General features: G+C 40.4%; 2 protein-coding genes across 3 annotated transcripts; one reads left to right on the forward strand and one right to left on the reverse strand.

The window, feature by feature from the left end:
- Positions 1 to 203: 203 nt before the first annotated feature.
- LOC139471891 (uncharacterized) lies at positions 204 to 5,046 on the forward strand. Its single transcript, XM_071254403.1, has 5 exons — positions 204 to 245; positions 1,634 to 1,781; positions 2,068 to 3,584; positions 3,726 to 3,918; positions 4,654 to 5,046. The coding sequence occupies exons 1-5, from the start codon at positions 204 to 206 to the stop codon at positions 4,689 to 4,691; spliced, it is 1,938 nt and encodes a 645-aa protein (XP_071110504.1). The 3' UTR covers positions 4,692 to 5,046.
- Positions 5,047 to 6,941: 1,895 nt separating this feature from the next.
- Positions 6,942 to 23,346, reverse strand: LOC139471640 (glycosyltransferase 8 domain-containing protein 1-like). 2 transcript variants are annotated; one of them, XM_071254043.1, is made up of 9 exons: positions 23,251 to 23,346; positions 21,383 to 21,487; positions 19,452 to 19,677; positions 18,289 to 18,406; positions 17,470 to 17,557; positions 16,230 to 16,330; positions 15,968 to 16,134; positions 13,857 to 13,969; positions 6,942 to 12,580 (listed from the first exon to the last, which is right to left on the reverse strand). In XM_071254043.1, exons 1-9 carry the CDS (start codon positions 23,273 to 23,275, stop codon positions 12,411 to 12,413), a joined length of 1,113 nt encoding a protein of 370 aa, XP_071110144.1. In that variant the 5' UTR covers positions 23,276 to 23,346; the 3' UTR covers positions 6,942 to 12,410. The 2 variants fall into 2 exon arrangements, with proteins under 2 accessions (XP_071110144.1, XP_071110143.1); XM_071254042.1 differs by having other exon boundaries at positions 23,239 to 23,346.
- Between the last annotated feature and the right edge of the window lie 15 nt (positions 23,347 to 23,361).

Consider the following 23,361-nt stretch of genomic DNA (forward strand, 5'->3'; position numbering starts at 1 on the left):
GTTGATGAATTTCCGGACGATCTGTCAGTAACCGTCTTAAAAAATAAGAGGAAATTATTGTGGAAAAGAATAAGTTGGTTATCTTGTGATTGCCTTGACTCCAAGAATGAGGGTGGCAGTATATCTTATTTAAAACAACCTCTAATCTCCATCATGCGCGCTTTTATAAATGAATCTTTCACATCCCCAGTCTCACAGTGACGATGTCGAACAAAGTAACACGATGGATCCGAGCAGGCATGGAGGTCAGTTTCATCAGCTCAGCTGTAAACATGATATATTTTCAAAAGAAGCCACCCGATGGCTAATCTGTAATCATACATCTTCTTTTGTGTTCAAATAAATGAAGAAATCTTCTACCCGTGAAGATCCGGGGTTGAATAGGTTTTTTTCAGCAACCCATGCTTGTCGTGCGAGGCGACTAACGGGATCGGCTGATCAGGCTCATGATGTCAGCCACTGATTTGTCTGTCCCAAACTCGATTATTTATAGACCGCTGTCATATATCTGGAATATTGATGGGTGTGGCGTTTAACAACAAACAAACAAACAAACAAACAAACATAAAATATACAGTCTCAAGCTCACGGCCTCTCGGTCTGCATATAGCACACTCTTTAGGTTTAGCACTACATTATTCAAGATTCTTCTTGAACAATTGCTGTAATTGATTTCCATAACACCCTCCATATAATTATATGTAGTGAGTAAATTGCAATTGAAGCGTTTCAAGAAATACAAACATAATCATTAACTTTTATGATTCTACGAGCGCTTCAAATGCAGCGGGGTTGCACAGAGTATTCCCGACATCACTTGGGGATACTCTGATAGCGCCTTTTATCATCATCATCATCATCAATTGTGTCTGTTTAACGTCGAACTCAGCAATATTGCAGCTATATGGCGGTCTGCAAATAATCGAGTCTGAAACAGACAACCCAGTGATTGACATTATGAACACCGATCTCCACAATTGGGATCAAGTCAGCGAGCCTGACCATCGAATCCCATTAGTCGCCTCTTACGACAAGCATAGTCGCCTTTTACTGCAAGCATGGGTTTCTGAAGACCTGTTCTATCCTGGATCTTCTTACGACAACTGGGACCGCCTTCGTGGTCTAGTGGTAGAGGGTCCGCCCGGAGAGCTGAAGGTCCGGGGTTCGATCCCCGGCCGCGTCACCCCAAAAACGTTAAAAGATGGTACTTGTTGTTACCCTGTCTGGCGCTCGGCATTAAGGGGCTAAAACAAGGACTGGTCGGCTCGGAGTCAGTATACTGTGTCTGAGTGGGGTATTCATATTAAATTGCGGCATGGTATCTCAGTGAGCTAGCACTATAAATCGGCATCAGTCCGGACTAGTACAAGCAGCCACACAAACACAAACACGTACATGCACGTCGCTATATAAGTGCAATAATCTTGGACGCGACGTTAAACCTCATTTCACCTCACCTCTTACGACAACCACTTTAGTAGTAGTAGTAATAGTAGTAGTAGTAGCTGCAGTAGTAGAAGTAGTAGTAGTAGTAGTAGAAGTAGCAGCACCAATAGGAATTGTAGCGGTAGTAGTAGTAGTAGTAGTAGAAGAAGCTGCAGAAGTGGTAACAGCAGGTCCTTTCTCCAAATAGTTGTGTGCAGCTTGCTTGCTCCCTGCTTGCGCTGGGCACCTTCCGCCGAGAGTCAGCAGGAGGAAGAAGCGCCGATACTGGATGCTGGGAAGAGTCTTGAAGATTGGACCCAACACTTGTGGACATGGATGTTCTCTTCGAGCCGACGGTGAGGGCGTGATATATTATACATTCTTCATCTGTCCAAATATAGTATAATAAGATAAGATCATTTTTGTTCGTAACAGAAACCATCTCATTAAATTCAAGTAACGATAACGATAACACAGGTCACTGGTAATATACCAGGAATATTGCTGTCTGCGGCGTAAAATAATATCCATAACTTTGGAAATGACTCGAGCTACTGGATTAGAGTGTTTTCAATGTGATGATTCCTTCTTTGACTAAATCCCAATGAAACTAAAGTACTTGATTTACACTATTTCACTCAGGAGATCAAGGGACCATAGATGTGACCGGAGAAGAGGGTGAACAAAATAAGAAACTATGTACAAGCGAACCCGATGCTAATATCCAAACTAAAACGTGTTGCAATGGAAGACCCAGACGTGAGGAGAAAGCCCAAACACGAAGACGCAGGCATTTCCCGAGGCGACGCTCAAAGAAGACACGCAGTCGACGGAAGATGAGAGATCGCCTGCTCTGCAAGTTGCAGGCGAGGAAAAACGCCATTGATCTCAAGTCGAGATACCTTGACCTGCAAACATTCAGAAACTCGGATGATAATATCGGAATCAGTGAATTAAAGAAGTGTTTATTTTGTGAAGAGGCAAACAGTGACAAGAAGCCGAGCATTTCACTGGCTATGACACAGATTGACAAGGTGGTGTATGAGAATGTACAGAAGCGTTTTGGTCACTGCAAATCAGCCTGGTTGGAACATGAAGATCCTAAATATGATGTTTCCTCTGTGAATGCAGTGTATGATGCAGTGCACACAAGAGAACATCCCCCCACAAGCCGAAGGGAAAATCATTGCAGGGCCAATGATTCAACAGAGAACGGAAGATATGGACCCAAATACAATTATCTCGAGGTCTATGACATGAATCAGGATGGCAAAGAAGATGCAGATTTAAACATGTGTGGGGACGTGAGTGGGCAAAACGAGCGGAATGGTGTTAAAGTCACTGCATGTGGACACTATCTGGAAATGAGAGGCACCAAGTATGTGTCTGAAGAGCACAAGGAAAGCACCATAGATTTGGACGATGCTGGTGCTGTATACGAGTCCTCGTCGGAAGAGTCTCTGAGTTCAAAACATGCTGTAGAAGGAGATTCACAGGGGGTGTTTAATGAACCTACGTATGCCCTGATAGTAAACAGGCTAACTGCCCATTGCGTTGGTCTCGATATTGATGAAGAAGAAGAAGAAAATAGGATGATACAGGTTAAACTGTATTCTGCCAATTCAATAAGACTTGGTCTATCAGACAGGAAGGAAGTGGAGAATGTACAATGTCCACACAGAAGTCAAGACAACACACAAGGCACTGAGATGTTAACCAGGGCTCCACCCCTGCGTGGCGACACAGTTAATACATGGCCAGGAGAAGAAGAACAAGAAATCAGAATTGGCAGCTTTGAAGTATCCAGCAAACTGACCGCACATGTTCCTGCCAACAAAACACCAACTGAGTTTCCCCACGATGATGGCCAACGGGGCATATCCCCCATACAGGGGCCAGAGAGGGCTGAAGAAGATGACATCACAAACGGATCATTTCGGATATCAGTAACAATCCGCGTTGGTGGACACAGATCAACAGATTCAAATGAATCCAATGGTATAATCCTTGACATCAATGAAGAAACTCCAAATGGAAATACTCCAAGCACCAGCAAGCAGGAGGCAGAAGATGGGCAGGATCTACCAGGATGTCCTCCTTGGCATCCGCAACGTCCAGCATCTCCAACGGCTGTTCCAGGTGTTGTGGAGCCATCTGCCGTGTGGGAACAGTCTGTTACGAAGCTGCCCAAATCTGCCGTGGGGGAACAGTCTGTTACGAAGCTGCCCAAATCTGCCGTGGGGGAACAGTCTGTTACGAAGCTGCCCAAATCTGCCGTGGGGGAACAGTCTGTCACGAAGCTGCCCAAATCTGTCGTGGGGGAACAGTCTGTTACGAAGCTGCCCAAATCTGCCGTGGGGGAACAGTCTGTCACGAAGCTGCCCAAATCCCCCTTGGTCGGTGAACGCCCTGAACACCCCCAGGGCCCCAGGAACAAACCTCCACTACATCGAAAACGACTAAAAAATAAGAAAATTTCTGATGAAATTCAAGGTGGGGATGATAATCAAGAACACATGCACTATGTTACTGAGGCTGCTTCAGTCATTGTGTAACTAGTAAAGTTATAATCCTAAATCAGGGCTGAGATGCAATCATTATTATGGCTGCGATAGTATGTAGTGAATATGATATGGCCAATACATATGTCCGCAAAAGGACACAGACACTGTGTTTTCAATGCAGAATTACCTAAAATAATTAACTTTCCAATGATGGACCAATCAGAATCCAGTTGTTTTTTTCAGATTAAGAATGGTAGCATTACTTTTTTGCATCGTCTTAAAAAGTTGCCATACGATCTCTTTGAACTACAGTAAACTACGTTTATTACGAACACGCTTTCAACGAACTTACCGACATAACAAACTTTTTTTTAGTCGCGTCCATTTGTTGTATATATGCTGTATATATGCTTATACCGAACTACGGTTACTGCAAACTAAACTTAGTGGTCCCATGGAGTTCGTAGTTTACTGTACATCCAAATAGAAATGGTATAATATTTCTAATCCAACAGAATCAATGGCTTAAAGACAGATACCCTCTAGTAACCACTCTGAAGATGGCATTGACAGCGTTAGATGAAGCTGAAGACGTTCTCAAACGCCCATGATCATCTGACAGATATTACCAATTCACCGTCTGTCATACTTATGTAGTGATGACAATGGCAGTAATCAAATTGTGTATTGATGCGTATCTCATGGTGTTTCTCCATTGTTTCAGGGCCAGAGAACACTGTTGAAGATCACCTGAAGCTATGATAGCAGTGCACATATGGTCTGAGGACTGTTTGAGCAGTCAATACACAAGTTGAAGTATATTATTAATATTTCTTCATAAACTGTAATTATAATCAACCTAAACAATTTGGCTGTTTCCAGTTCTCAGTTTGACTTTCCAAACATGGATGTTTGAGAGAAAATCATGTGAGATTTAGTATATCTTTATGGACCAATATGTGCAACCATTACACAATTATAATCAACATTAATGAACCTTTCATTTGATAACATGAATGCATATGTGGAATATAAATAAATAATTTTTTTAACCAATTATTGAGATTTAAATTTCAGTGTCATGAAAGGTTAAAATATGAATACTGGGAAAATATGAAAATATCTGTAAGTTGTTTTAGCATATTTTGTAGTTTCTAATGTTATGTTTGGTTTGTTTCCTGTATTGATCTCCAGCTAAAATATGAAAAAAACCACATTATTTTCTTGATATGTATACTCATCGAGAAAGACATGCGAATACCATACATGTTGGTGAATATATGAAGAATAACTCATATTCAAGAGATATCAGATTGGTCGATAGACAAACGAACATACTGGAATGTTGTGTGAACTGACGCTCATGAACACATCACATGTGATGTCATAGATCCATGACTTCAGATGAACCATTATTCTCATGCAGGATTATCATGTAAAGTTTGGATATCAGGTTCAGGATATCGTGATAAGAATAAAGACACTCTGTGGTAACACTTGACCGATTGTTAGTTTAGTCATTAAGTGGTACACATTGGAAACATCTCTTCTCAACGTACTTCTATGTATGTATGTTTCTATGGTTTGCATTTCTTCAGGCGATGAGTATACATATCCAACAAATGTCTCATGAGGATAAGTACTGGGAGGACAATAGTCATATCATGAAACAATGTTAATCAAAGTAATGAACAATCATGTCACAAGGGGAATGTTTCCTCCAAACGGACGTCTTGGTTATGAAGACAACGTTGATAACAATGTTTTCCACCTGCCTGTGTTTGTTCATCATTATGTTTGAGCCTGGAATACTGGTACTCTAGTTGATCCATAACATGAGAATTGTAAAGTAAATATAAAATCTGACTTCTTTGATGTTTTGTTTTTTCTTGAAGTGTGAATATATGTAAGTTAAAGCATAGACAGTGTATTTTAATGCCACCACTTGCATTTCGGGCAGTTGAGAACAGAAGCAACATGCATTGGTTGACCATCAAGGTCATTGCTTGGCTCAAACAGATCTGCCAGACATCACAACGTCGGAAGGAACCTAAAATATGAAATGACCTTCTTCGGTCCAAGCTGAACAATATTCAAGCCATAGGGTGGCTTTTTCCACCAGGCTACTCAACTGCCACTATTGACAGAATGAGGTCCACACCATTGTGGTAGGATAGCACAGTCACCAGAACAGACTGACTCCAGTATTGACATTTCAAGCTTCTTTCTTACATTTCTGATGACAGCCTAAAGCAATGCAGGTATCACTTTGATGGAACCCACAAGCCTGGAAACATGATCAAGACAAATCTTTGATTCAAACCTGTTATCATTGGTTCCTGGCATGCCAAGGGATGCAACTCTACACAGTGAAAAGCAGAGCCTGAGACAAGTGGGCCACCATCAACAGTGAGGTGAGGTGAAACGGGGTTTAATGTGGCATTCAAGATTGTTCCACTTATATAGTGACGTGTGTGTGTGGTGTGGTTTGTGGTGTGGTGTGTGGTTAGGTGAGGTGTGTATGGTGTGGTGTGGTTTGTGGTGTGGTGTGATGTGGTATGGTGTGGTGTGGTGCCGAGCGTCAGACAGGGTAACAACAAGTACAATCTTTTTTAACATCTTTTGGTATGATGCAGCCGAGGATCGAACCCCTGACCTCCCGCTCTCTGGCAGGATGCTCTACCACTAGGCCACAGAGGTGGTCGGTATTGCAGTTATATCTCAGTGTGAAAGCCCAAAGTGATGCAGGTCTCAGATGTTTACCACTTGGTGAAACCCATGAGCATGGATATGGTGCGCTACCATTAACAACAATTATATACGTTTCATATGATCATATTCACAGAAGGACTGACAACTTTGATCAGCCATTGTCACAACTGAGGTGAGTGCAGGCAGGGTAACAAGAAGTAGCACCAATTAACATCTTATGGTATGATGCAATAAGGGTTTGAACCCTGACCACAGAGGCTGCCCACGGACATGACTTTAAAATGACAAATCATAAAGAGCTGCATTACAACATGATTTATTGCAACATGTTAGTGTTACATGCCTGACATACAACATTACAATACTGACAAAAAATAAATGTTGGATGAAGAGTTTCTCCAGCAAAGCACCATTTCCTACCTGCCACAGTGTCATCTGAAGAGAAACATGGCTGAAAATGAAATATCCACCCAAACATTGACAGAGGAACTCGGCTCAAGCAATCTGGAATGACCAGAATTCAAGTTTTTCAAACACCACTTGGCCTTCTAACTTGGTTTTGGTATTTCCTGGTCTTGTGATTACTTGTTCCTGTAATGACAAGTCCAAAACACCCCATGTTCACATAGCAGAGTTCCTCTTTAAGCATTCCTAGAACAAAAACCATTGTCTAAGACATATCTTTAATTCTAAAATATTCTTTTTGAGTTGAATTTATTCATTTATAGTTATGTTTAAAACAAATAATCTACTTTTTCAATATCAAAATACAATCAAGTTCCAAGGTTTCTGAAACCAATTTCAAAAGACCAGGACATCCTTTCAAAAAGCATAGATAACAATTCAAATCACAAAGAAATCCCTCCAAATGACACTATGGTTTGACATAATTGCCCATTTGATTGATTATGACAGTTATAAAAAAATATAACTATTGGATCAGAATTTATTTGTTCAATGTGAGATTCAAATATCCATTGACAGTGAGTATTCATATTGATTCAAGGAAACATGGACATTTTCAGTATTATCAATTAATTATAATTATCAATAGTCCCCTTGTTCAAACAGATAATGTGGAAAAGACACACTAAACTATATTTCTGGAAATATTATATTATACAGGAAAGTGAGTGACTTTGGGTTTGAATGTCAGCCATCCTATAATGTGTATGTGCCAGCGATATGTGGGGGGAAAGCTCCAACAGCATCATTCCCAGACCTCACTTCTATCCTGGTAAAACCCTCCAACAGATTTTTCTAATTTTTCGTTTGTAGCACAAATTCAAATGCTGTTGAGTGCAAATATATAATTCGGGAAACACCATACATTGTAGATGCAAGAGCTATCATTGTCATATAAATGAATACAACAGAAGACATATACCGCAGTATTTAAAATAATGATGTATCATGATTGTATTTACAGATAATGGTAGCACTGAATGTGTCTTTCTCCTGAAACATTATACAAGAGTAGATTACACTGAAAACCAACACTGAACAATCAAAGCAACAAGTTGCAAGCCCCAAATTTACCTTTCAACATGATATCTGATAAAATGAAAATAAATCTGTATGACTCCTTCACGCTGTGACAATGGTACCACACTACCGGTACACTGAAAGCCCTTGACAGACATCTTCCCAAGGCAAGGGAGTTAACTCTATAAAAGTCACTATAAAAGTCCAGTTTCCACCCTTGCCGAACTTGGCTGGAATTCCAGTTTTATTGTGGCTGGACTAACGAGTCTATGCGGGGATGAGGATGGATATTTTCCTCAGCTGAAACTTGGGGATGTTCAGGTGGAAGCCATCAAATTTTAACAAATTTGTGGTCACTAAAATTCGTTGAAATCGCAGATCCACGGAAGATTCTCACCCCTGTCTATGCATAGTCCAATCAAAATCGCGGAACGAAATCAACATCTGGTTCGTAAACAACATGGATTTCAACGTGCAGATTTCGGCTGACGGCATATTTGCAAGCATGTGTACCATCAACTGGGCGTCGACAGATTTTTTCCAAATCTTTTCATGTTTTTAATCATGGCGCTCAAGTGATTTGATGCACTTTGGATATTTATAGTAAGTTAACTCCCTTGCCTCGGAAGATGTTGACAGGAAGCCTTGTGTTTTTAGTAACCAAGCAACCAGATTAACACCCCATTATTTCACTATTAATCCTGATATTTTCATCCCAACACATTTTCACTTCTTAAGTAGCTATGACTTGATTGATACCTGTCAAGTTCATGTACCTGAAACAAAACCTGAATCTACTGGCCTAATGACACCTGCTAATCATTTCATAACTTGTCAACCAACAATACTGAATGTAAATATATTTTAAAACTAATTAATGCTGATCCCTCAATCTGTAGGTCGGTATTATCAATCACTCAACCAGAATACATACCAAATCTTAAAAAATCTTTAAATCAAATTTGATGATTTTGTAGATCAGAAAGGGATGTTTTTTCTGCCTCTATTGATCAAATTGATTTCAAGACTAACAAGTACTCCAAGTCACAAAGTGCTTATATATATAATACACAGACTAGTTCCATATTAACATAATGCATACATCATAAATAAAAAGATTGTTACTGCAGCTCACCTGTTTCTGACCAAATTCATATTTATTGTGAACACAAAATATCCTGTTTTCAAGGTTTTAGTATAACAGAATTACAAAATTCTTCACCATCTGTTTATGCCTACATAAAACAAAAAAGCACTAGATATAGCTTGGACAAAAAACGATACATACTTCTTGTTTTTCAATGAGCGAAAACACTGACCAACACAATACACAAATCATGTCAACAGTGAGATGCTATTGTTATAATAGGGCAAAAGAAAGTTACTTGTGAAAGCAAATTTCTAAAATTCTCAAACAGATTTCTCAACACAATATTTACCAACAAATTAAATGACTTTTGCCTCCAGAATATATCTTAGAAATAACATGGTTCGCGTGTTGGTCACTGGGCGGCTGTCTGAGCCATGTTGATGGGTAGTTCAAAGTAAGAAGCTCCCACACTGACTGTATGGCAAGTGTGAATGTACAACGTTAATGTGGACGGATTTCACTAATTCTAGCATTGGTTTTCTGACTAGCACTTGAACACAGATCACCGATATGGAACAATTTCCGACACAAAATTTCATTAATGCTGTTTAGTCTCTAACCCGGGATGCATCATAAAGCCAAGCATTGGTTTATGAGTTGGTCATTGACACAGACAAGCCAACTGTTTCAGATATCATGTGACTATTGCTGTCCAGTATTAGTGCTGTATTCATCATAGAGAAACATAATGCTGGCACCAACATGCACAGCTTCAGTTATGTCTTGTACTGAAACACACCGAAAGCACATGATTAGCTTCAACTCTAAATACATCATAAGAAAATGATTTTGGAAGTACATCTCAAAACACACTGAATGAGATTCAAACTACATGCTGGCATTGTTAAGTTTGACAACCTCATGCCTAACTTACAAAACTTAATTTCATTTTCGTGGCCTATTTGCCAAATATCACAAAAATCTGAATAAACATTTTCAAAGTGTATCATCAGATATGTAACAAATGACACTGTGAAATTAAATAACACGAGACAAGAATTATCATTCTATAAATAATTTTTTGATCAATGTTAAATTCAATCTTATTTCACTCATAAAGCATTTTGCAAATTTTATAATCATAGAAGACCCATGTTGCCTGTTAACCTTTCCAAAGGTTAAATATACCTAGACAACACCCCTGGAAACATCAACTGCCAAACATGTTACACCTTTATGGTATATATACTGAGTGAAACAAATAAGGGAACAAGCTTTGTATTGCACTGAGGCTGAACATCTGGGAATGAGAAAAGAACACTGCAATGAAGAGGTGTTTCCTTCCTTCCCTCAGTACATACATACTATTTCCTGTCTCTATCAACAAACTAGGGACACACAAAAAGTAGCAAAAAGCATTTTGATCATGGGAAGGATTTACAAACATGGCATAAAATGGGTAATTATATAAAAAGGAATTTTTCGTAAATGTCTTTCATATCCTTGTGCACGTTCTGTGTTGAACAGTGTTCAGAGATGAAGTGCAGTCCTGGGTCCTTGGGGTTTGCTCCCATTGTATTTGAGTAAGAGAGTGAGTGAGTGAGTGAGTTTGGTTTTATGCCGCTTTTAGCAATATTCCAGCAATATCACGGCGGGGGACACCAGAAATGGGCTTCACACATTGTACCCATGTCGGGAATCGAACCCGGGTCTTCGGCGTGACGAGCGAATGCTTTAACCACTAGGCTACCCAACCGCCCCCCATAGTATTTGAGTTGAAGGATTCCTTAAATATCAACTTTTAACATTAGGGTAATGACAAAGACCCCTTGACTTTCACGTATAGTTTCCAACATGGACATTAATTATTGCTTGTCATAGTCATTCTGAACTGTAGCTTTAAACTGTAGAATTTTAAACTGTTGCTTTCATAACTGTAGCTTTCTAAATGTAGCTTTCTAAACTGTAGATGATTGCTAGATTTGCTTGAGTATTACATGACAAAACAATACAGTTAGGACCTTTGGAATGGTTCTCCATGTGACTAGGCATGCTCACATTCATGGTGGTAGTCTGAATCACCGAATCTTGTTTGAATAGCATGGAATATCATGTGGAGTAGAGAGAGGTACAGTGTACGGAGGGTCTGATTTAGAGAGGATTTGCTGTTCCTTGTCTGTGTCCCAAGCACCATGTACCCATCATGTTTAACACTGAAACATTCAGTGAAGTACAAATATACTGTACAGAGATCCTCATCCTCATCAGTGCCTATCAAGGTCATTATGCATTTCAAAATATACCATATTCGATGTAATAAGCGCCCCGCTTTAATAAGCGCCCACAGCGATATTTGCTAATATATTGGCAAGTAAACAATCCCAATTAGCACCCATTCGGATTGATTGAGTGTTTTATGCACCCTTAATTATGGGCAATTAAATTATGGAAAAATATATCTGTCATATATAAACATTTCAGGCTGTCAGCATAAACCACAAATTTTATCGTTCAACTCAAAAAAATATTCTACTAAGAGCCCCCTATTCTAATTTTGAGAGCGCCCTGGGCGCTTATCACGTCGAATACGGTAACATCAAACTTCATGTCACAATATTAACATAATTAATCACTACAACTAGGAACACTTAGGATACGAATGCAAAAAAACTAAATTGATATTCAAATCAAGTTCATAGCGAACATTAAACACAAATATCATACCCAACAGATACTTCTCTCACATGTCTCACATACATCTGAATATTGATGACATGACAACATAGTTTTGAGTGCTTACTCATGACTGATTCAAAAAGTCATTATTTACCTTTGACTATTTTGATTCTTTTTATCATATTTTCAAATTCTAAGTGACATATACACTCCAAGCAATTTTTGTAGTAAAATTATATACAAGAAAAAAAACATGACCTAGTACTTTACAATATTGCTCATTATCAACAAACTGCTTACAAGATATCCTAGATGAAAAATAAGTTACTTCTAGTACCCCTTAAAGCCTCAATTTTACCAAGAGCCTTATTACAGTCTAACCAAACTAAGATGGGCAGTAAGCTCAACCTGAGAACAGCTTTCTTCATGACAAGCCCCAAGTATGCATCAATGCCATCTAATTCTGGTTACACGGTAACAGTATCGTTGAAGTCCTGCCATCATGGCAGTAGTGTCTGTTAGTCCCTCCTGATCAGTTGGAAGTGACCAGTAGGGTCAGGTATATAGTATTTTTCCCACAGTTCTGAGTGTTGAGCACTGCGTCCCCAAGGCTTGTAGCGGCCGCTCCAGTGTAGCAGCTTGCCCCCCTGCAGGAAGTGGGTGGTGTAGCTGGACCCGGGAGTCAAACCTGGAACATCCACATGCATGATGATGATGATGATGATGATGATGATGATGATGTGCATACATGTATTTATAACACACCAAATCCACACCCTGAAGCATTCTAAAAGTTACATTTTTACCCTGGTCAATGGAGTGAGTGAGTGAGTGAGTTGGGTTTAACGCCGCTTTTAACAGTATTCCAGTTATATCACGGCGTGCCAGCTTAATGTGGGAGGAAAGTCCGAAGTGATGCAGGTCTCAGACGTTTACCACTTCGGTGAAACCCACGAGCACGGGTATGGTGCTGACAAACCTAGAAACATAATCGGGGCGAACCGGGATTCGAACCCACAATCATAGGTTTCTGGCGTGCCCAAGGGACGCAACTCTGCACAGCGAATCGTGGCGCCTTAGACGACTGGGCCACCCTTGCCCCCCCTGGTCAATGGATCAATGTGCACTTGATTTTCCTTCTCAACTCCCTGGGGAGTATACAACACAAACTGCCTGTGAAGGGCTAGAAGGTTAGCAGTCACATTACCATCTTATCCTACATGCAAGTTCTTCTCGTAAGATTGAAGGAGAGGTTATTGTAACAGCTGCATCGAGACATTCATGTGTAGACATTTAAGCATGGCATCTTATCAGTTGTTGAGTGACATCTTAGGAGTGAGTGAGTGACATCTTAGGAGTGAGTGAGTGAGTTGGGTTTATCGACGCTTTTTACAGTATTCCAGTTATATCACGGTGTGACATCTTATGAACTGTACCAAGACATCATAATGTCAACTGATGCAAGACATCATCTTATCAGCTTATCAAGACACTATCTTACAATCTTATCAAGAACTCATTCTAAGAACTGAACCGAAACACCATCATGTTAACTGTTGACTGCAAACTGTGACAAACTTGCAGATGTCGGAGCCCATGATCTATTTCATCATTTATATTATTTTGATACAGACATCAGTTCCCACCCTTTGCAACCGGATTTCAAGACATAAGAAATCCATGCTTTGACAATGAAAGCACTCTTGATGCAATGTTAAGCATGAGTGAGTAAGTGCCGCTTTGAACAGTATTCAAGTTAAATCACAGCATGGGAGCATGAGTGTCTGGCATGGCAAAGGGGCGCAACTCTGCACACCTTAGACAACTCGCTACCCATGGCCTCGTGTTAAACATGAACTCACTTACTTATCACCCTCACTGATGCAACATTAACTGATTGTATTTTGATTTGGTGTTGCTGCCATATTGATTTGGCTACCAGGAGAAGACCATGAGGAACTTACCAAGGTGTCGGACATTCCACATGGGGTTGATGTTAGAGTACAGCTTGTGGAAGACCAACATCATTGGAGGCTGCGATCCTCCTCCACCCTTCTCATTACCATACACCTCCTCCCTGTAACCATGACAACAAGGAAACATAGCAATGCATTCATCCTTGAGGAGGCTGTTCAGTCAGCACTAATACTGTCCAGCAACTGATGAACGTTTACATGCACAATGCATTAGAGACATATGTTTGATAAAAATCACAACTGCTCTCTATTCCCAACAGCTTGGGCAAGTTCTAACTTCTGTCTAACCATGCAGTGTCTGGTGAGCTGTCTGACCATACAGTGTGTGGTGAGCTGTCTGACCATGCAGTGTCTGGTGAGCTGTCTGACCATGCAGTGTCTGGTGAGCTGTCTGACCATGCAGTGTCTGGTGAGCTGTCTGACCATGCAGTGTCTGGTGAGCTGTCTGTCCAAGTGTCTGGTGAGCTGATGACCAGCTGTTTCTGGTAAGCTGTCTGACCATGCAGTGTCTAGTGAGCTGTCTGACCATGCAGTGTCTGGTGAGCTGTCTGACCATGCAGTGTCTGGTGAGCTGTCTGACCATGCAGTGTCTGGTGAGCTGTCTGACCATACAGTGTGTGGTGAGCTGTCTGACCATGCAGTGTCTGGTGAGCTGTCTGACCATGCAGTGTCTGGTGAGCTGTCTGACCATGCAGTGTCTGGTGAGCTGTCTGACCAAGTGTCTGGTGAGCTGATGACCAGCTGTTTCTGGTGAGCTGTCTGACCATGCAGTGTCTACTGAGCTGTCTGACCATGCAGTGTCTGGTGAGCTGTCTGACCATGCAGTGTCTGGTGAGCTGTCTGACCATGCAGTGTCTGGTGAGCTGTCTGACCATGCAGTGTCTGGTGAGCTGTCTGACCATGCAGTGTCTGGTGAGCTGATGACCAGCTGTGTCTGGTGTGCTGTCTGACCATGCAGTGTCTGGTGAGCTGATGACCAGCTGTTTCTGGTGAGCTGTCTGACCATGCAGTGTCTGGTGAGCTGTCTGACCATGCAGTGTCTGGTGAGCTGTCTGACCATGCAGTGTCTGGTGAGCTGTCTGACCATGCAGTGTCTGGTGAGCTGTCTGACCATGCAGTGTCTGGTGAGCTGTCTGACCATGCAGTGTCTGGTGAGCTGATGACCAGCTGTGTCTGGTGTGCTGTCTGACCATGCAGTATCTGGTGAGCTGATGACCAGCTGTGTCTGGTGTGCTGTCTGACCATGCAGTGTCTGGTGAGCTGATGACCAGCTGTGTCTGCTGCATATCAGTAACCATGGCAGCCTGTTGAAGATGTCTATAAAAATTTAGTTCGAAAAGAATCAAAACTGTGTCATTCATTATTGCTCATCATTTCAAACTGTGTCGTGACAAATGTGTCAGTGGTCTCCTAAGCCATGATATAAACAAACTGATCATTTAATGACACAGGAAATTGTTATTCACACACTCTGATGATAGATGTAAGTTTAAAGCAACTGATCAACTCATCACGTAAATGACAATAAATCTTCCTCGCCAACACTCTTTGTTATTAGCCCTCCTTCCTAATCAACAACTCTTTGTGTTGTAATTTCCCCTCATAGCTGTGTAGTAATTCAATGTGAAAGTACTAGTGTAGCAAATGACAAAGTTAGCAACACCCTTTTGGCTCCGTTACTCAATTAGAAGATTAGCCACTTTGTAATGTGAGATGAAACTGTATAACCTTAATGCCCTTGTGTGGTGGTGAGGTGAACTGGGGTTTAACGTCACATTCAAGATTATTGCACTTCTACAGCTACGTGCGTGCACTTGTGTGGCTGTTTGTACTAGTTCGGAGTAATGCTGAGTTAATAGTGTTAGCCCACTGAGATACCATGACACAGTTTAACATGAATACCCGTCAGACACAGTATCCTGACTCCGAGCTGACCAGTCCTCGTTTTAGCCCCTTAATGCTGAGTGCCAGCCAGGGAAACAACAAGTACCATCTTTTAACATATTTTGGTATGATGCAGATGGGGATTGAACCCATGACCTTAAGCTCTCCGGCCATGGAGGCAGTCCTGTCTCTGTACAGTCAACAAAAGCCCTTACTTGACATTAAGCTCCAGCCACGCCTCCAGCTGTTTGGTGATGTTAAACTTCCTCCACTGGGACAGGTCAGAAACAAACACACCAGTGTTAAAGGCACACTCTGTTGGCTTGATACCCATGTTGACAACTGCCTTGTGTTTGAAGTCGATATAGTTGGCATAATTGTTCTGTGGAAGAGAGGAATTGTGTTATGCAATTCTAAGTAAGGTGACAATTTGTAAAATGTTTGGCATATATACTTCTGACAATGCTCGAGTCTTACCTCCATGTGAGAGAGATGTTTGCCCACTCCAACACAGTCGGAGGAGAAAGCAGCCAGGTGATCTGGGTGTATCTTCATGTTGTACAGCTCGGAGATGTCACCTTGGTGAGAGGATGGAGACTGAGCTTCAGTGTGTGATTTAATCATATTGCTTGTTATTCCTTGTTAAACAATTCACCCATATCCTCACTTTGCATGCATACAATGGTACATAAATAACCATCATAACACTAGCTTTCTCTGAAAATGTGTTTGATGAAAATAATGGGCACCAGTCCTACAACATCAAACATCCTTGAGAAATTACGAAAGGTGTGGCACCAGGAAAATTCATATTCACATTAACTTGTTGCCTTAAGAAAGCAAAGGATATGCACTCCAAACATAGCAGGACATCAAAGACTCTAGTGCAGCACTTGCCTGAGGAATACACAGTGTTATAAAGACACATGAAACACGTTTATAGAAGTGCTCTTGAAACAAATCTTATCCTCATCAGATCAAACACAAAGACTCTGTTAATGATTTATTTCTTGATGGCGCTTTTTAACTTGATAAGTAATTTATCCCTGTAGGATGTAATAAAAATGTCCTCTATACTGGTTTCCAAGGAAGTGACTGTACTGTTCACCATGTTTAAAAACATCAAACAAGGGCTGTAAGGTTTTAACTTGAACAACATTATTCCTTAGGCCACATATTTGGTATTTTTGTTTCATGGTCCCAACACCAAGACTGAAAAGGGTCTAAAATTATATATTAAACATAAAAATATTTATTTCAATTATGTGTCCTGCTCGAAATATAGACCCTCATATACAATACAAAAGTCATCATTGGGCCACCTGCAGTGTTAACTCCATGGCCGAATGACTTTCATACCAATAAATACATGATTGACATTTATTTTTCATTGGATTTTGACTGACGTGTGAAAAAGCTGTAATAAATCTGCAAAACATAAAATCATAATAGTGTGGCCTACAAGATGAATGCAAAAAGTCATCGATCCATAGCTGTTTAAAAAAACACGTGCCCACTGAAGTTGGATGGATGGTCGGATGGAAGGAAAACAGTCAGAGCCCATTCCTTGATCCCGTTTGGTCACATTTTCTTAACACCGGCCTCAGACACCATAGTCCAAGTCAACAACACAGTTCTGTACAGGTTGTATTTAGGCTGAGAAAAGTCTCTTTGCTGCTAATGGACCAAATTCTACCATTTTTTATTGATATCCTACCTTGTACGATGCAGTCATCATCAATGAAGATCACTCTGGACCTCAGCTTAGGAAAGAGCTGCGGGAGGTAGTATCTGGCATAGTTCATCTGAGAGGACACAAGGAACAAGGTCATATTTCTGTAACTAAAGTGACATCCTCAGGAAATATTCTTGTCCATATTAAATGGCGTTTCCATTTCCTGAAAACATTTGGTTTATCATAAATCCAGATACACCTCTGCTATGCATTTTCTTAAGACAACAGCTTCTTTCATCAAACTGTAGGACTGTTAACCGTAACTCTGTGTGTGTGTGTGTGTGTGTGTGTGTGTGTGTGTGTGTGTGTGTGTGTGTGTGTGTGTGTCTGTGTGTGTGTGTGTGTGTGTGTGTGTGTGTGTGTGTGTGTGTGTGTGTGTGTGTGTGTGTGTGTGTGTGTGTGTTCTCGCCCACTGAGATACCATGCTGCTAACACAGTTCCTAAAGTGCACTCCTACTCTACCATATTAGAGCCCAATGACTGAGTGGGTTTGGTTTAAGGCTGCTTTGAACAATATTCCAGTTACTTCATGGCGTGTCAGCTCTCATGTAGGAGAAAAGCCTGAGGTGATACAGGTCTTAGGTGTTACCACTTCAGTGAAAGCCATGAGCATGGGTATGGTGCTAACATGATCAGGTCGAACCAAGATCCGCACTAACAGTTAACTGGGACGCAACTCTGTACAGTGAATCATGGCGCCTTACGAAGCCTTAGACGACTGGGCCAACTGTGCCCCCTACCTTCCACAGCATGCTCAGAAATCTAGAACTTTAACTACCACAAAGGGAGACAACTACATACTGGACTTGCAAGTTCTTGGCGGCCGCCTCTCACTTTAACCTTCCCTGCCACCATCTCCACAGGAAAACCCTTCAGCTCATAGTTTATAGACTTGAGTTTGGTATCCTTAATCCAGATACTGAAATCAGATTGAAAATAGATTTGCACGTTAGAGAGAAACATACAGTGCTTTCTGATTTGCTTGGATAAAAGTAAAATAATTTTGGACGTGACAGCCATAGCCAAAAGTTTCAGCTGCAAATTTTGAAACACAATCTATAAATTGAAAATACATAAATAGAACCACAAGGCTCTCACCGGAATAACATAGACACAATGGCGACCATGTGTTTACATTGACTGAAATTTTGTGAGCATGTTTTAGAGACACAATAACTGGGATCATTCGTACAAAGTTTCAGGTCCAGAGACCTTGTAGTTTCATGAGATCATGTCAACAATGTAAAAACACAAGAATCAACAGTCATCAGAAAATGACAAATCCCCCCAGCCCGACAATAGCAAGGGGCACCACTTCAACCCCTGATTAATACATGTACCAAGTTTGGACCTTCCAGGGTTTTCAAGTTATGCTCCGGAAACGAAATAGGGACAGACAGACAAGAAGATCACAATAACCCTCCCACATTATATGCTGGTGGGATAAACAGGTGTACTTTTTTAATTCAACATAAATCTCATCTTCTGGAGGCAAGGGAGTTAATTAACTGTAAAAGACCAGTTTCCACCCGTACCGAACAAAGCTGGAATTTCTGGACTCAATCGCCACCAGTGACTATTTTGAGTTATGTCCCTTCTATGTCCCTTCTATTGACCAATCAAATTCCACCTCTCATATCACTTGCATTTGCATCAAACAAAACGGCAGCACTCTGTCAAAACCATCTAATCGCTAGTCAAAATCTATATTGTGAAGACACAGGTTTTACTTGTGAAGTGGGTCAAATCATGTGAGCACCTTGATTTAATTTGACATGTAAAGATTTGGAAAATATCTGTTGTTGCCGATTTGGCTGTACACATGCTTTGCAAATCCTGTATGGCAGTTTACAAACCGGATGTCGAAAATGCATGATTGTATAGTATAATATATAGGGCTATCATAATAATTCTATTCTCAAGAATACTCTCCAGACAGTGTGAATATTATTTCCTGTACATACCTGATCTGGTCCATACTGTCCAAGTCAGACACGATGTGGAACATGACGGGGCTGTTGGTGTTGGAGATGATGCTGTTGATGAGGGCGATGGCACCACCCACAGTGTTCTTGGACGTAGTGATGCACACATGGACAACATCGGGGGAAGAGGGGTTGATGTTGATGCTGCTGGACAGTTTGTCCTTGGCTGTGTCCTCAATAGATCCGGCTCCTCCATGAAGTTTCTCTACAAACAAATAGAGCTCAATAATGAATGAGTGAGTGAGTTGGGTTTAACGTTGCTTTGAACAGTGTTCCAGTTGTCTCAGACACTTAGCACTTTGGTGAAACCCATGAACATGGGTCTGGTGCTGACAAACCTAGAAACATTATCACGACAAAACCGTGATTCGTACCCCTAATCATAGGTTTCTAGTGTGCCCAAGGGATGCAACTCTGCACAGTGAAGTGCGGCACCTTAGGCTACTGGGCCACCCATGCCCCCGGCTTCAATAAAAGGGATTTAAACTGTAAAGAAAATTGTCTATTCAAGACGTCTAGGGCAGAGTTTGTTGTGTAGAGTTGTGTCCCTTAGGTATGCCATTGCCCAGATCGAGTGCTGAAAGATTCAAAATTAAGTTCCGGTGTCACCATTTTTTTAACATTCAAATTTTTATATCAGATTCTTTGTATTTTAAATTAGGAGATATTTTAACATGGTATTCAACATGATCAATGCCAAAGTGTAAAAACTAAGCATCAAAGGCTCTTGGATACTCTTGATTGGTCTCGTTATCAGTGAAACACCAGCCACCTTGACCAAGCAATCACATCTAATAAGAAGTTCACCTAGTGATATATGTTCATATATTGTTGGAAAATCTACTGAAAAGAGTTATTCTGCATGACAAATTTGGGCTTTTTTAGCACAAACATTTTTACAATATTACAGTGTTCTGTGTTTTAATACACACAAATATGAGTTTTAACGCACATGCATATCATATGTAGGTCTTATCGATGAAGTGACTGAACCAGTATCTATTTCATTATAGTGGCTTTCCACTCAGTAACATGAGAAAATACTGGGAATAACTTCCATTTTCGAAGCTTTGTATCAGTGTATAAACTTCCCCACAATCTCAGCCAGACAACCGGAAGGGCAAAATTGCAAAGTTACCAGACCAGATAAAATGTTGCCAGGCCAAATTTTGAGCTAACAAACCAAAGTAACAAAAGGGTAAACATACAAATAGGACTGTTGAATGCTAGATCTCAGAAAATTTACAAATAGGACTGTTGAATGCTAGATCTCAGAAAATTTACAAATAGGACTGTTGAATGTTAGATCTCAGAAAATTTACAAATAGGACTGTTGAATGCTAGATCTCAGAAAACATACAAATAGGACTGTTGAATGTTAGATCTCAGAAAATTTACAAATAGGACTGTTGAATGCTAGATCTCAGAAAATGTCAATAAACTGGTGGATTGTCAACTTAGTAACTTTTAACACTCGACCATTGGGTGTGCAACTTTTCAAAACTGACTTTTGGTCAGCAAAATGAACTGTCTTGGACTGTCAGGTATTTTACACACTGCTTGTATGACAAGATGTGAGAAGATTTGTGCAATGTTTGGTATCATTAGAAAGCTCTGAACATCAGTGTTACAGTAGCCTCACCAGGAGTAGTTTCCTAGTTGCAACATGCAATATCATTGGTTTCTAATGTCGCTTTTTTGTCATAATCTACGAGAGGGATGTGATTGGTCAAAGTCAAGTGCATAACCTGAGGCAGATAATCAAATTACAGCAATGGATACTGTCCCTGTGCACAATATATTTCAAATATAAGTCTTTGGTAAAATCACTGTAAAAATATTAAACCATGTACACAGTCAACCGTGTGACACAAAGTTATTCATTTACATAGTTAAACAGTTCTACCTACTGGCTAAGGATCCTTTAGTTCGAAGATGGAGGAAATCTGGAATAATATCCGGGAACCAGATATAGCAGAAAATACTCAACCACACCACAAGCAGGATACCTCCAACTGGAAACAAGGGAAAAACATGACTTTGTAACTGCACATTCTAACATAAGCTACAATAGTTAGGACTGTCACTGCTGAACTGATCGTGCTATCAAAGAGACACTCTTATACTATTTCCATACACAAAATATGAATATCATTATAATTGCCCTTTCAATTAAACAAAGACTCATGCTTCTGAAATGAGTGAATACTTTGTCACAAATAGCTGCATCCAATCTGAATCATTTAGATGAAGTTTCAAAATATTATTTCAAACATAATATCAAGAAAACAGCCTTTCTGAAAGCTATTTAACATACAAGATACTGAAATGCAAGCTAGCTTGTTTCTCATGCATCACAAAAGTGGAATCACACCTCTCTTGGTCTGACTGGGAAGGGGTATATTTTCAAACCTTTCACAATCATAGTTTTTCAAGTTCTTTAATTCTTTTCATTACAAGGTACAGTACAACTTATCTGGTCAATCATATGGTCAAAATTTCGAACTCTGAGGTTATGTGTATGGTTTTTTTCAGTGTGATCCATGCAAAATTAAAGTAATGTTTAGACTTTCTTCCAATAGGGTAATACAAATGCTACAAATTCTGATGCCACATAGTGAGTGAGTGACTTTCATTTTACACCACTTTTAGCAATATGCCAGCAATATCAATGGGCTTCTTCACCCATTGTACCCATGTCGCGAATCGAACCCGGTTCTTCAGTGTGACCAGCGAATGCTTTAACCACTAGGCTACCCAAACGCCCCCGATGCCACATAGACAAACATGTTGCACAGGCACCTGATACAAATGAGCAATATCAGTAAATTTAAATTGCTGTGGTGATTAGTCATGTGATATATTGTTTAATGACAATAAACTCCATGGTTACACAAATAGTCGCAAAATAGTCGCATTTCTTTCTGACTGGGCATGCATTCCTTCCGACTTTTATGTGTTTAATAAAGAAAAGCTTCTACAACTTCAGTGTATGCATGATGAAATTCTTTTATGCGTGTATCTAAGTTGTTTCTGCCAGGGCACCGTAAAACAATTCTCAATTAGACATTTTGAAGCCAATTTGAGACCTAAAGCAGGTATCCGGGTAGGGTGGGATAAAAGGGGGTCAGGTACCCGGGTATTACATTTCAACTTCCCAGCCCTTGTATTTATGTGGTTTAGATAGGAACCCAGTCCATCCAGATGTCTCAAGAAAGTAGATATAATTTTTATAATTATATATTAATTCTTCTGTGACTGTATTGAAAAATATTGATACACATGGGTTGTATTGAGATATATGTAATGCTGACGGTCATATTCCAATATACTGGTATAGATCTACTAGTTACATCGCCCCCCCCCTACAAGGAAAGACCCATGGCTCACAGACACTGGCTGGGACTTGTGTTGAAGGTTGGACCCGGTCACGTTTGTCGCCTACATCAGGGGTCTGTGACATTTTGCTTTCACCTTTAGGCCTACAATAGGGCCCATATTTCATCTCTGGAGTCAGGCCAAGTCTAAGAAAATTTACGTCCAACGTTTTTACCGTTACTTAGCATGTTCAGCATCTACCTTTTATTCAGCAAAATCAGAAATGTTTTCTACAAACTAAATAGCAATGCATTCTCTGCAACGATTGGGCCAGGCCTGATCTCCATGTTCTAAGCATGGTATTGTAGTTAGTCTAAGTTTGCGTTGCATGCAATCAGTCTCAGCTTTGTCGGAATGGTTAGTGTGAATAATATTGATGCATGCATACTGTAAAGGAAACCTTTCTTCGCTGAAAGGACGGTCATCTTGTGCGTTGATAACTTTACAAAAGATGTACACAAAATCCCAGCTGACACGTAGCGACAGCTTGCTTACATGGCAGATCGAATAT

The sequence above is a fragment of the Haliotis cracherodii genome, unplaced genomic scaffold (genome assembly GCF_022045235.1).
Source record: "Haliotis cracherodii isolate W230 unplaced genomic scaffold, xgHalCrac1.p SCAF_23, whole genome shotgun sequence".
NCBI lineage: Eukaryota > Metazoa > Mollusca > Gastropoda > Lepetellida > Haliotidae > Haliotis > Haliotis cracherodii.

Excerpts from the sequence above, each read along its gene's own strand:
- LOC139471891 (XM_071254403.1), top strand. The coding sequence starts at position 204 with ATGTCGAACAAAGTAACACGATGGATCCGAGCAGGCATGGAG. Across the intron at positions 246-1,633 it reads GGATCCGAGCAGGCATGGAG|TTGTGTGCAGCTTGCTTGCT; the intron begins GTCAGTTTCATC and ends TTCTCCAAATAG. Across the intron at positions 1,782-2,067 it reads ATGTTCTCTTCGAGCCGACG|GAGATCAAGGGACCATAGAT; the intron begins GTGAGGGCGTGA and ends TATTTCACTCAG.
- LOC139471640 (XM_071254042.1), bottom strand. The coding sequence starts at position 23,275 with ATGACCGTCCTTTCAGCGAAGAAAGGTTTCCTTTACA. Across the intron at positions 21,488-23,238 it reads GAAGAAAGGTTTCCTTTACA|TTGGAGGTATCCTGCTTGTG; the intron begins GTATGCATGCAT and ends CCTTGTTTCCAG. Across the intron at positions 16,135-16,229 it reads AACATCTCTCTCACATGGAG|AACAATTATGCCAACTATAT; the intron begins GTAAGACTCGAG and ends TCTCTTCCACAG.